The sequence below is a fragment of the Lissotriton vulgaris genome, chromosome 6, assembly GCF_964263255.1.
Source record: "Lissotriton vulgaris chromosome 6, aLisVul1.2, whole genome shotgun sequence".
In the NCBI taxonomy this organism is placed as follows: Eukaryota; Metazoa; Chordata; class Amphibia; order Caudata; family Salamandridae; genus Lissotriton; species Lissotriton vulgaris.
This window is the reverse complement of record NC_141694.1, coordinates 230402737-230415667: the sequence shown is the minus strand read 5'-3', so window position 1 is coordinate 230415667 and position 12931 is coordinate 230402737. Positions and strand designations below refer to the sequence as shown.

Here is a 12931-nt window from a genome sequence, read left to right as displayed (position 1 = left end):
AGTAATACACATCAAATGTTATTAATTAGTATAGTGTAATTCAAGTAAATACATTTGCAGCTATTATTGTAGAGGCTGAAGCCATTGTCATTAGGAGGATAAAAAGTGCCATTGTGTTAACACTGGTGCTAATTAAGTGCTAATTGAATTGTTTATAATACCATGGAATTCTTTCAATTACACACCTACTTTGAAACTCAGAAATTAAGTGAATTAATCAAGATGGCATGATTAAAGGTCATGAGTTAACCCCTTCGATGCTTTTATCGGGCAATGACTGTCACATGCACAACCTCCGTAGTGCTGCGCACGTCCGTTGGCCGCCGCAGAACCGCCCTCTCTGCTAAACCGTCGCACTGCGGCGGAATTGCAGCCGCAGGGAAGATAGATCTTCATCTTCTTGAAAAATTCACTGAAGTTTGAAAGGAAGCCAAAAATCATGTCACTGTAGTGAGTACAAAAGATAGGAATAGTCCATGTGAAAAGGACATTCTAGTCCATTACCTGTCCTAGTCTACCCACAGAAGACCAGTGGAGTGAGGCTTCTTGTTATTGTTGCTCAGCTGATCAATGACTAGGTCAGCTGTTATCAGAAGCTGACCTCTTCGCCTTTACTCGTTTTTAACCATGTTTCCCTTGTGCACTGCGTTGTAGCTTTTAATGTTTTTAGTGTTATAATTACTTTGGGGCCAGTTAATTGCAAGGGCAACTGTTGTGGTGCAAAATTTGCAATTTGTGTTTCTTTGAAAGGTGACACATGGGGTATTATTAACTCTTACCTAATTTTTTGTTTTGAGGCTTTTGCATCTCTTAAGTCTGCTCCCCCGTCAACCACAGCATTTGCTGATTGTGTGGAGGGAGCGCTGATGCGATATTTTCCCCCTACTTCCGCTTGGACAATTTCGGCCGCCATCTTTGTTAAAGAGACAGTCTAGTCTCTCGATACAGCACCCAATAGCACACCATAAATGGAAGGACAGCAACTGATGCGCAGCGGGCGTGCCAAAGGCACGCCAAAGGCGAGCCCGTCGGCACCCGTCCACGCCTGACACTTGACCAGCGCCAGCCATGCTGCCAGTTTCCAACGAGTTTAAATATTCTCAGCAAAATACCTGCATGAATTAAACTTCAATAATCATTGTGAACACCATATAGAAGTTAATAAAATTAGAGGCCCGGGAAATGTAAGTTACAGATACCATTCTACGAGTCCTCTAAAATAAGAGAAGAAGTAAATGGAGTCTGTCACCAGGCGGGTGTTAGGGGGGGCTTAATTAATTCACGATCTTTAGGTCAACATGCCTTTGATGTTAAGGAATTGATCCTGAATAATGGCTTAGACTTCCTATGTGTTACGGAACCCTGGCTAAAAAAAGACTCTAACCCAGACGTTGCTCTGCCACCAAAATTTACAATTTGTAGGAAAGATAGAGAGGGCGGCAAGGGGGGAGGAGTAGCCATCTTTCACAGAGAGGCCTTACAATGGAAAGTTTTCACCTTACCAGTGCTTAGATGAGCAGAACACATGCGCTTTTGTTGTGCTATTAATAATTTCTTCTCTTTTTCTGGGGCTTGATAAATCGCCCCCAGGCAATAGTAAGGCATTTTTGGACTCACTAGGAGATACTCTCAGCTAGGCTATGCTTAGATATTCAAATTTCTCGCTACTTGGTGATTTTAATCTGCACCTGGATTGCAGTGACAGCCCAGGGGTTACATCCTTCCTGGAAAAGGTCAATTTGCTGGGCATGAAACAAATGGTCCAAGGACCAACACATAGAGCAGGACATACCCTGGATGCTGTTTGTACCAACTTTAGTTCACTTCAGACAGGAAATCCAATTCACAGGTCTGGTCTTATCACTGTTTTATTCTGTTAGCTTTATCAGTCCCTAACAAGGATTGTGTGGCAAGGAAGAATGATGTAGGAGCACCTAGGAGGGAATGGCATTGTGTAGTCATTAATCCTTCTTTGCCCTCAATCGACCAAGACAAGGTTCCAATACTCACGGGAGAACTGGGAGAGAATTCTCGCCGGTTCCACAGCTGGATCTTGTCTATAGGCGAAGAATTAGCCCTGAATGAGCGCACGGTCAGATTGAGTAAAAGAAAAATTCATAACGACCCTTGGTTTTCAAAAGAACTGGAGGGACTTCATCTGCAGTCTAAACAGTTAGAACTCAGATGGAGTTAGGGATATGATGTACTCGATATACAGATTTTTAAAACTTTTAGGAAACGATACAATTTAGCCATTAAATTAGCAAAAAAAGAATATTTTCATAATAAAATAACTCTGGCAAAGCGTAATCAAAAAGAATTTTTCACAATCGTAAAATCTTTCACAGATCCCAATGGCTTACACTTATAAATCCCTCCCTCTCAGAAGTTATGTAATGAAATTGCGATATACTTTGAAGATAAGATCAAGGCCATTAAAAAGAACTTCGAGATCCACAATCACTCTGGGCTCATTGAGGGAGAGGTGTCAGAAAATAGAGATGATAGGTCTGGGCTCCAAGCCTTTCAATTAGCCACGCTCTCCCAGACCAAGGAGGCGATACTGGCCTGTAATTCAGGCTGTCAATTAGACGCATGTCCCCCGATTTTACTACATCATATCATCGATATTGTGAATCCGGTGATCAATAAGATTGTGAGCTCCTCACTTTCTACCGGTATTGTACCGGATGAATGGAAATTTGCCACAGTGAAGCCATTGAAGAAAAAACAGAACATCAATCCCTCTAATCTCTCTAATTACAGGCCAATATCCCTGTAACCAATCTTAGGTAAGATTACAGAGAGACTAGTATATAAAGAACTCTCTAGTTACTCGGAGTCAACACAAATGTTCCGCTCCCGCCAATCCGGCTTCTGACCAAAACACTTGACTGAGTTCGCGTTACTCGATATGTAAGACACCATTAAACTCATAACGGACAATGGCAAGAAGGCAGTCTTGATCCTTTTAGACTTGTCTGCTGCATTTGATTCCATTTCACATAACATCCTGCTATCCAGATTAAGATCTTGTGGCATATCTGATTCCGCATTGGAATGGATTACATCTTTCCTGTCAAATAGGAAGCAGGTGATTTTGTTGGGATCTTTTCTCTCACCAGCACGTACCGTTTCTACTGGTGTACCACCGGGGGCTTCACTTAGTCCACTTTTATTTAATATATATATGACCCCTCTTATCTCGTTGATTTCGACCTATGGGATCAAAATCACATCATACACCGATGATACTCGGTTGATGCTGTCACTGGATAAGGATTCTACCGATGCCGAAGAACATTTTAAATCTTGTTTCACAGCAGTTATAAAATGGATGAAAGATAATCATCTCTACTGTAACACTGACAAAACAGAAATTCTACCCATCAGTAAAAACAACTTTTTTAACCAAAGGTCTGGTGGCCAGATAATACTACAGCACCCCCATCAACGGTGGAGGTTGCAAAAAATCTTGGATCTTTGGAATATCTGATGCCTGCAGCCTAGACCTAATCTATGTCTTATTCTATGCAACTGATCCTTGTCATTTACAGCACCAGGAAACTCCGTTAGGAGTGACGGTTGTGTTATATAAGACTCAGTTTTCATTTAATTTCATCTATGGGCCTGAGCCATTGCGGAGATTGCATGAGGAGTATAAGGTGCAACAGCTGCCATTATTCACTGGCTCCTTGGACAGCAATGCTATTAGTTTATGAATGTGTCAGTTCTGTGACCATCTTTGTCTATTGTTGTTCTACAATATCAGTTCTCTCTTGTGAGAGCTAGCATTTGAAAGAAACAATTGAACTTTTTATTTTCCAGTAGTTATCAACTGCATTCCATGAAGCTGTATTAGTTGTCCCACTCTCAGCATTCCTATTTCTGGAGCAGGACTATCTGTCGGTTAGTATTGCTGGAGTGGGATTTTCAATCTGTTAGGGTTGGTTAATAGGGTATGTTGTAATTTTTCTCTTTTTCCCCGCTTGAACTTTGATTTTTTTTACTCAACAGATGGATTGCTCTAGTTCTACCCATCTTGCAGGATCCCATCTAGAATCTGATCCTATAACTTTTAGAAACCAGCATATAACAATAATTATGAAAATGTGCTGCAGGTTGTGAAGCTATAACCTTCTTTGAAGGTCAGCAATAAGCATCCCAGTTAAGGCCCAAGTTAATTTATTTTGACCCCTAGTCAGCAATGTTCTCATGTACTCTGTTGTCCTCACTGCTAGGGCTTACCTTCCCATAATCCACCCTGACCCGCACCCAAAGGGGTAAAGGAGGTGCCGCAGGGAAGCGATACATACAGCAAAGTAGCATCCGTGTCCTCGGTAAATGCTTCTGACTGCTGGGGCTTACCGGACCATATTACACCCTGCCTGCACATCAGAAAGGATAAGATGGGGCCTTATATAGTGCAAGGTAGCTCTCTGCATCGCAAAACACACTTGTTTGGACTGCTGGGACTTACCCGACCATAATCCACTTGTCTTCATGCCAGAGAGGACAAGAAGATGCTGTGGCGGAGTACTACATAGTGCATGGCAGCTTCGTGTGCTGCAGGGCACACTTCTTCTGACCGTCGACACTTAGCTGACCATAATTCTCCCTGTCTGCACACCAGAGAGGAGATGGAGGGCTGCAGTGTGGGAAGCGTACAGGATGCACAGTGCAAAGAGCGTGACTGTATTCGCCTGTCAAAGCCACAAAGAGATCTGGCTGGGCCAACCCTCTTGGCCTCCATTTTTCCTAGTCTTTCTCTTTTCTTTCCATCCAGGCCACCCTTTTTTGATCTCACTTCGGATTCCTAAGGCACCCTATCCGTATATGGGCAAAAGATAATCAGTTATGCCTGTTGCAGGTAAGGACAATTCGGCTTCTGCCTCCATTGTTAACTTTTTAAGAAATGCTATGGGTGCAATTAAAAGGAAATTTCAAGTGTGGCCGGGGAAATTTCAAGTGTGCAGCAGTGACTTTCAGTCACACAAAGAGCAGTCTTGGATGTAATGCCCTCTCCCTCTAATCATATCTGCCTAGTTAATATTGGTCTAGAGATCACCAGGAACAGATTTTCTTGGTATATCCCAGGAAGAACATTAAGATCCACGGGAGCTAAACCCGTCCAAATTCCCCATTTCAAAAAGGCCAACTGGGGAGGTAGAAGTTTCGTTCACTGTGCAGCTAAAGCGTGGAATGAACTCCCATTCAAACTTAGAAATATTCCAGACTTCATATCCTTTTTCAAGGGTCTTAAGACAGGGCTTTTCTCTTACTGTTAGACCTATTTTGCTAGGTGTGTAGAAAAAGGTAGGGCTAGGACCTTTCTCAAGATTTGCCCGGCGTTAACCGCCCTTGTACCATTCAAGTTTACCAAGCAATGAGGCAGGCGCCGGAGACCAGAAGGCAGGAAACAGAAGTTTATTCCGACGGAGCAGAACACATCAGATCAGACAACAAGGTATCGTCTCGAGGTGCTCTAACAGCCTCTCGGAGGCCTGGCCTCTTATACACTGGTTTATGGCATGTGACCTTCCTTTATTACAATCACAACTTTGTAAGGCAAGAAAAAGACATCCCCGTAATCCTCGTGCTAATCCCACCCCCATATACCTTCACAATGGAGGTCCTCAACCTGCTGATAAGAGAGGGGGTCATCACGCAGCTGAGTGTTTCGTCGAATCTTAGGATGTGTGCGCCTGATCATATCACAGGGGGTGGGGAGGCCTGGATCAATAGAGGGTCCTTTGAAGGAGAGCGACCTCACACAATAAGGGTCAGTAAATGATATCTCCCGGCTTATGCAGTGGCCTCGGACCTGTGTGGACAGTCGGACACGGGGTGAGGGGCCATCAATGGAGGGGTATTCATGCTGCGTGGACAATCCAGCGCAGAGGGGAGGTTTATCAACAGAGGGGCATTCATGGGAAGAGAGGAGGTGTTGGTCAGGCGCTGGCGTGACTCCCAAGGACAGGGTCATGCAGAAGGGTCATGCTCATAAGGAGGAGGGAGGGGGAGCCAGGGTGCGCGGAGGATGCTTGCTGGGTCAGAGGGGCACGCTGGCGATCGATCGTGGACAGGGAGACCAAGATATCTAAAATGGCTGCCGTGCGCGTAGTACATAGGTGACAAGCTGGCGCAGATGATGTTCAGATCGCAAACTAAAATTCCACAGGTGATCAATACTCAGCGCCAGGACACCCTAGGGTAATCGCGCGCTCTACAAGTAGTAATAACATAACATAACATATTGAGTGTGATTAACCAGCAGATCTTAATCTCCAAAGGGGACGGAGCCTGCATTGCAATGGACTCCTAATCAAGTAACTGTACCTCGTTTAATAAGTCATCACAAAAGAGGGTAGTAGCGTTCCCTGAAAGCGAGACACCGCATATCAAAGTAAACAGATATTGTGCAAATTAACAGTCAATGGCGTGAATAGTAAACAAATTGCTGTAAGTACAGCGGGGTGCTTGGCTGGGTTGAGGCACCCACCACCCAAGAGTGCTTTTGGCACGTCGAAAACAACATGCGCCTTAATAACAAAAAACGTGTTTGCTGTTTTATACGCTGGAAATTGTTCTGAAAATCAGTAAAAAGAACGTTTTCTACAGAAGTCTCGTGAACTACCCAACATATCCTGTGCAATATTGGATCTCGTTGTATAATTTTAGGATTATTTGGACTGATTTATTGAATTTAGATGAATATGTGTCCATAATATTGTTCATTTCTTGGACAAAATCTAACTTATGATAGGTGTGCTGTATTAGCTTATTTCTTTCTCGTTTATTTAATTTAATTTGATTTAATTGTGGGTTTATATAGCGCTAGAATCGAATCCCGGAGGAGTATCTCCGCGCTTCGACCGCTGGGGAACCCGTCCTGGCTCACCCTGAGAGATGGTCCCTAATGGGTATCTCTAAGGTGCGATCAAGCATCCCCGGCGAATGTGGGGGGCCGTTGTGAAGATGAGGCAAGCTAATGCCCAGAGTTGCCGAGTGTGGTCCCTGACTGGAGTAGGCACCGAGGCGAGAATTATCGAGCCCGCTGACCCTGGTGCACGACCCTGCCGCGTCGGGAATCGAACCCTTGTCCCGGGCCGTCCTCTGCTTACGGGTCTGCCGCCTCTAAACAGTGAGCCACACCACTTTTATTAAGACTATTAAGTCCTTTTATTCTATGCCTGTTAAAAAAAAAAAAAATGAAAGCAGTGACTAGATCGACCCTTTCAAAGTCTACCTTGCTGCAAACTGCACACCGCAGTGATAAAAACAATGCAGGGATTAAAGCTGGTAACCATGATAGAGACACTGTTGGAGATGGACTTAAAAGTACTTTTGAAACTGTGTTTGACAAAATAGATGCCGGTTTTTCAAGCATTGAGTTTTCAATAAAAAAAGTCTGTGTATTCCCTTATATCTCCTTTTATTTTGATCTTCAGGGTAAAGAATTGTGCAAAAAAGTCTGTGTGAAAGAGGTTGCCATAGAATAAGTAAAGTGGAATTTACCCTGCACGATTGCTTAGAGGCTGTGGGTAATCAGTGTAATAAAAATAATATTAATATTATTTTCGATCATTCCATATCCCCCGTTATTATTTGCCTAGAAGTTACTCTATATGATGGTCTTTACTTAATTGAGAAAGAGGTTTGTACATTGTGGCTAGGTGATTTTAACATTCACCTATGTGAGCTACCTGCAAAGGCTGTCTGTGTGGTGGTTCCTACACAATGTTTATGGTTCGCAAATAAAGTATGCCAAGTTCCTAGTAAACTTCTTCCACCATTTATGGGCAGAGCCTGTACAACTATTGATTTTATAAAACTCTCTGCAAGCCTATCTTACCCGATAGGCAAGGTCGAGGTTTTGCCATCATGTTTGAGTGATCACACACCCTCATTTTAGATATTAAATTCACAAATTATCATGCAGTCAGTCAACTAAGGTAGATGGGGTTGCTATCAAGTGAAACACAGTGACTCCAAAGACCATAGTTCCTAATTAGACTAAAGAGAATCTGTATGTTTTTGGTGGATGAGAAAGCGGGTAATGAACAGATTAACTGTTCATATGAGGTGGTCTTTTCTGGCATTAGGAATGCTTTCATGAAACAACCTAAGAAAAACTGCTCTAAACCCATTGGCTGGTTTGACTCTGCATGCAAGAAAACTATAAAAAGTTGAAGGTTGCACTGCTTGGAATACCTGAAGTAGCAGATGAAGTTAAGGGATGTAGAGCCATAAACATGAATTTCACACCAATGAGGAAAAAACATATAAAAGAGGAAGTTTAGGAGAAGCTGGTGGAAAGTAGTAAACTGAAGGATAGCTCCACTTTTTGGCAGGTGATAAATGAACTGTACTTTAGGAAAGATTTTCATATGGTCATTGAAGCCTTAATCCCAGCACAGGATCGGGTTGCATATTTTAGTGATATTTTTGCCAGTCATGCAAAGATGATAATGGTTCTGTTAGTGATGCGAGATAATCAGAAATGCTCTACCCCTAGAATTTGTGCTTAAGGAAGTGAGTGTGGCAATTGATCATTCTAAAAAAGGTAAAAGCACAGGGCCAAATTGTGTGGTGATCGATATTTTTAAGCAGGATCCTGACCTTTGTGACCCCCTGTTAACCACTGTGTTAAGAGCAAACACTAGGACAGTTTTTTCCAAACTTGGTCTGCCTCAATTACTGTGCCCATTTTTTGAAAAAGGATCTAAACTCGGCCCCAAATGCTATAGACCCACTTGTAAAATTTGTGTCGCATAGTCTACTTGCAAAATCAGAAACCTGAGCAGATGAGAATGGGATCTTTTTGATGGCCAATATGGCTGCCATAAGGACATAGGTACTACTGAGTTTTTGTTTTATAGATATCTTTTTATTGAAAAGGGGAGAAAATGAAGAAACAAAAGGATACATGACCGAATGGTTCGTCAAATCACAATTACATGCATCATATCTATCAGGAAAATCCCCTCCAACTTTAACCACATTATTCATCCATCCTCCCTTTATCAGATCTTCACAGTATCATCAGAATCTCTCTTGTTGGGAGGCTTCCCAACTGGCTGACAGAGCATCCCTCTACTTTCGTTCCAGCCTCCCGAAATTTTGGTCCATTTATGTGGGCAACCTCTTGATTCATACACCATCCTCTCAGCTTTCATGCAACAGTCCATGTCTGTTTCCCAGTCTCAGAGTGTAGGCCCCGCCTCCGCCCTCCATTTCCTTGCTATGTTGCGCTTGGCCACTATAAGGCCTAGTGTGACTCAGTCTTTGCCCAACCGTTAAATTTGTTGTTTCACAGATATTTAATAAACACAATCGAGGCAAAGCCTCCACCTCTTTCTCAAACAGAGTCACCAGGCGGGTTACAATTGTCTTCCAGTACATTTGGATCAATGTGAAATTCCACCACAGGTGTAGAAACTTACCCATTTTTACTATTGTTGTGCATGTGTAGTATATCCTGTGGAGGATCTTTAATTGGATCAATCTAAATCAGGACCGTATGGCGCCCTCTTGTGGAGATGCAAGTGCCTCCAACAACTCTTCATCATCCAAGTCCCCTGGGTCTTTCACCCACTTGACCCTCACTTAGGTACTACTGAGTCTTAATCTTAACCTCTTAATAAACAACTATCTGCCAGGTAAACAGTGTACTATCTACATGTCCCTTACGGATCTTTTTCTCACTTTGGACTGTGTCAGTCATTCAAAATTGTGGGCCGTAATGCTCAAGATGGGTGTAAATCTTTCGATAGAGCAGTTCCTAGGGCAGCTATATTCAGCCTCTACAGCTAAGGTACATTTTTACCCAGAACGGAGAGTGCTCCTTAATTTAGCATATGAAGAGGGGTTAGGCAGGGCTATGTCCTGCCCCCCCCTTCTTGTTTAATTAAACATTAATAGAATTGATGTGTTCTCAGTAGATAGTTCCAAGGACATTCCTCAGATTGGTCCGTGTTCCATTCCAGGACTCCTTTGTCTTTTTTACGAGGATGTTGTCCTGTTTCCTCTGACTGGAATTAGTTTACTGAACTTAATAGACAAACTCATTGTTTTTATGGATGCCTTGAATCTTTGAGTACATTTTAACCAGACCTTTACTATGATTTGCATCTTTGGGTAGTCTAGTGCATTTTTGCATTTCATCAAGGGGGCCAAAATATCAGTGGTTTAAACGGTCATATGTTTAAGACTTCAACTCAATAGTTTGGGCAATTGGTCCCATTTGAGAAATGTGATGGTTTTTCAACTTGAACAATCAATTTACTCCGTCTTTCAATTTGCTACCAAGTTTGGTATCAAACCATTAAGAGTTTTTCACTGTCTATAAATGCATATGCAGTGATGGCTAGAGTATGATGATCGTGGCATGTTCAAATTACTTTCAACAGGCTTGTATTGATAAAATATATTTGTTTTTTTATGTGTTGTTAATTTTAACATCTAGGGTATGTCTTTTATGGTTGTAATGTAAACTAAATAAAGTATTTTGAAATTTGAAAGCGTAAGGAGTGGATTAAGGGCCATACTTTTGGTGGCAGTCTGACCGCCATGTCCTTGGCGGTCCGACCACCCAATTAGGACCATGATGGTCAGACCCCCACCGCCATCAGGATCCCACATGTGCGGCGGTAGAGAAAGGTGCGATCTGGGGCGGCTGTGCTGATGCCTGCACAGCCGTGCAGATCGCAACCTTCCTTTCCATTGACCTTTTAATGGCTGGTACCCCGCTATGAAAAGGTTGGCGGAAAGGAAATTAAGGGGTCCCAAACAGTGCAACTCGGCCCAATGTGGGTAGTGGCCAGGGCCACATGTTGTGCCCCCCATCCTTCCACTGTCAAATGTGCACTGTGCACCATGCACAACATGATGCATGGCAACATTGCTCGCATGACAGTGGAGGCACTGCAGTGCAGCACATTGCCTTCATGCTCAATAGATGAGCCTAAGAATGCTGCCACCGCAAGACCCTCACTGGCATACCGCCAGCCCGGCGGTACAGGCAAAATCCAGCGGTACAGTCAAAATCAGGGTTGGCAGCATTCTCTCGACCACCGACGCTGTGGTCTGGCGTTTCGACCACCAACGTCCTAATCAGGCCCCAAGTCTGAATTGCTGTCATGCTGCTTATTATTAACACCTTAGCTGCTTTGGAACGTCCAGCTCCAGTGCTGAACGTTCCATTGCGCAGGTGCAGTTGGAACGTCCATCGGCCGACGGCAGCACTCTCGAGGTAGTGGTGCCGTCGGCCGCTGGACGGGCGCAGCGCTTAAGGGGTTAAGGGGGAATTGGAAACTGAATTGTTAATAAACCAGGCACCAATGTTTGTTTATGATGTGGATGTTTGAAAACAAGCCTTTTCAGTTTGAGAGTTATTGAATATGTTCCTTGACCATTGGATTGTGGTTGTAAGAACTTATGCTGAGATTGCCTATTTTTTCAGGTATGACACCATCACGAATCAGTGGGAGGCAGTGGCTCCTTTGCCTAAAGCAGTGCACTCTGCTGCTGCAACCGTTTGTGGTGGTAAAATTTACGTCTTTGGAGGTGTGAATGAGGCGGGAAGATCTGCAGGAGTCCTGCAATCCTTTGTGCCACAGACAAATACCTGGAGTTTTATAGAGTCTCCTATGATTGGTAAGCGACTAGAAGATAACAATCCATTTACTTCTTTGCTATTCAATGTGATATCTGGCTGTTTCTATAGCACAGCACACTTGAAACTAATTCTCCAAGAAATTAATACATATCCATGCAGAGCTTTACAACCTTGATTGGGTGTAAATTTGTTCGCTTCTTGAATTCACAAATGTTTGTCATGTAATGTGAGAAGACCTGAAAATGTTAAAGGTTTCCAGGCATACTCTTGGGAACGTGTATAAATTCCATTTTCACATGAGGCTATATATGTATGTATATTTGTTAATGGAAAAATGTGCAAAGCAAATGCATTTCTTAGCTTTTTAATTATCTCTCTATGGGACATTTTCAAACAAGTAGAAATATTTCCCCCTGCATTCTAACCATTTTTGCAGTGTTCCCTTCTCCTTCACACCCTGGATAGGGAATTACTCGGGCCCGTGTTAGTACTAGCCTTTTCCAGATCCAATCAGCTAGAAAAGAGATTATAATTATCCATAAACGTTTGAGTTTGTGGCTTCCAGCCATGAAACCCCCTCTCTCAATCCCTGTAAGAAGATGTACCGACGTAGGCAATTCCAAAAGTGGTTTTGCACTTGTAAATAAAACTATTTGCATGTCTAACCCAAACAAAAAGCTCTGTGAACAAGACCCACGGTGTCTTTTTAACCCCTTCCACGCTGATGACGAGCTGGGCTCGTCATGGCGTAGCCTCCTCGCACGCTGATGACGAGCCCAGCTCGTCACGTAACATGCGTTTCCGCAAAACTCAGCGTGCGAGCGGAATTCCGCTAGCGCGCATGGTGTTAAAGATTGTAAACCGCTCACAGTTTACAATTTAAGTGATTTTGGGCCAGATGTACGACCCTAATTTGCATACGCAAACGGGTTTGCGACCCGTTTGCGCATGCAAAATACAAAAGGGGCGTCTACTAACCGTATTTAGTGAGTCGCAATTCATTTGCTACTCGCTAAATAGGATTAGCAACAAGCTATTAGGAAGGGGCGTTTCGAGGGTGTCCCTTCCTAATAGCCAGTCTGAGCCCTATGTAGGACTGTTTTGTGACCACAATTGCAGTCGCAAAACAGTCGCAGTTTACCACACTTCTCTGAAGGGTGGTAAAGCACTCGCAGAAGTGAATGCAGGGGATTTTTTTTTTGTGGCAGGCAGTGGTCCCAGGTACCACTACCTGCCCTTAAAAAATTAAACGAAAACATTTATTTTTATTTTTTTATGTATCCCGTTTTCCTTAGAGGAAAACAAGCTGCA

General features: G+C 43.2%; 1 protein-coding gene across 1 annotated transcript in view; it reads left to right on the top strand.

The window, feature by feature from the left end:
* KLHL29 (kelch like family member 29) overlaps positions 1 to 12931 on the top strand; it is a 729019-nt gene that overhangs the window by 663780 nt on the left and 52308 nt on the right. Inside the window, exon 10 of the mRNA XM_086926271.1 lies at positions 11465 to 11658. Within this exon, the coding sequence (XP_086782397.1) occupies positions 11465 to 11658 (194 nt within the window). The remainder of the gene's footprint in view (positions 1 to 11464; positions 11659 to 12931) is intronic.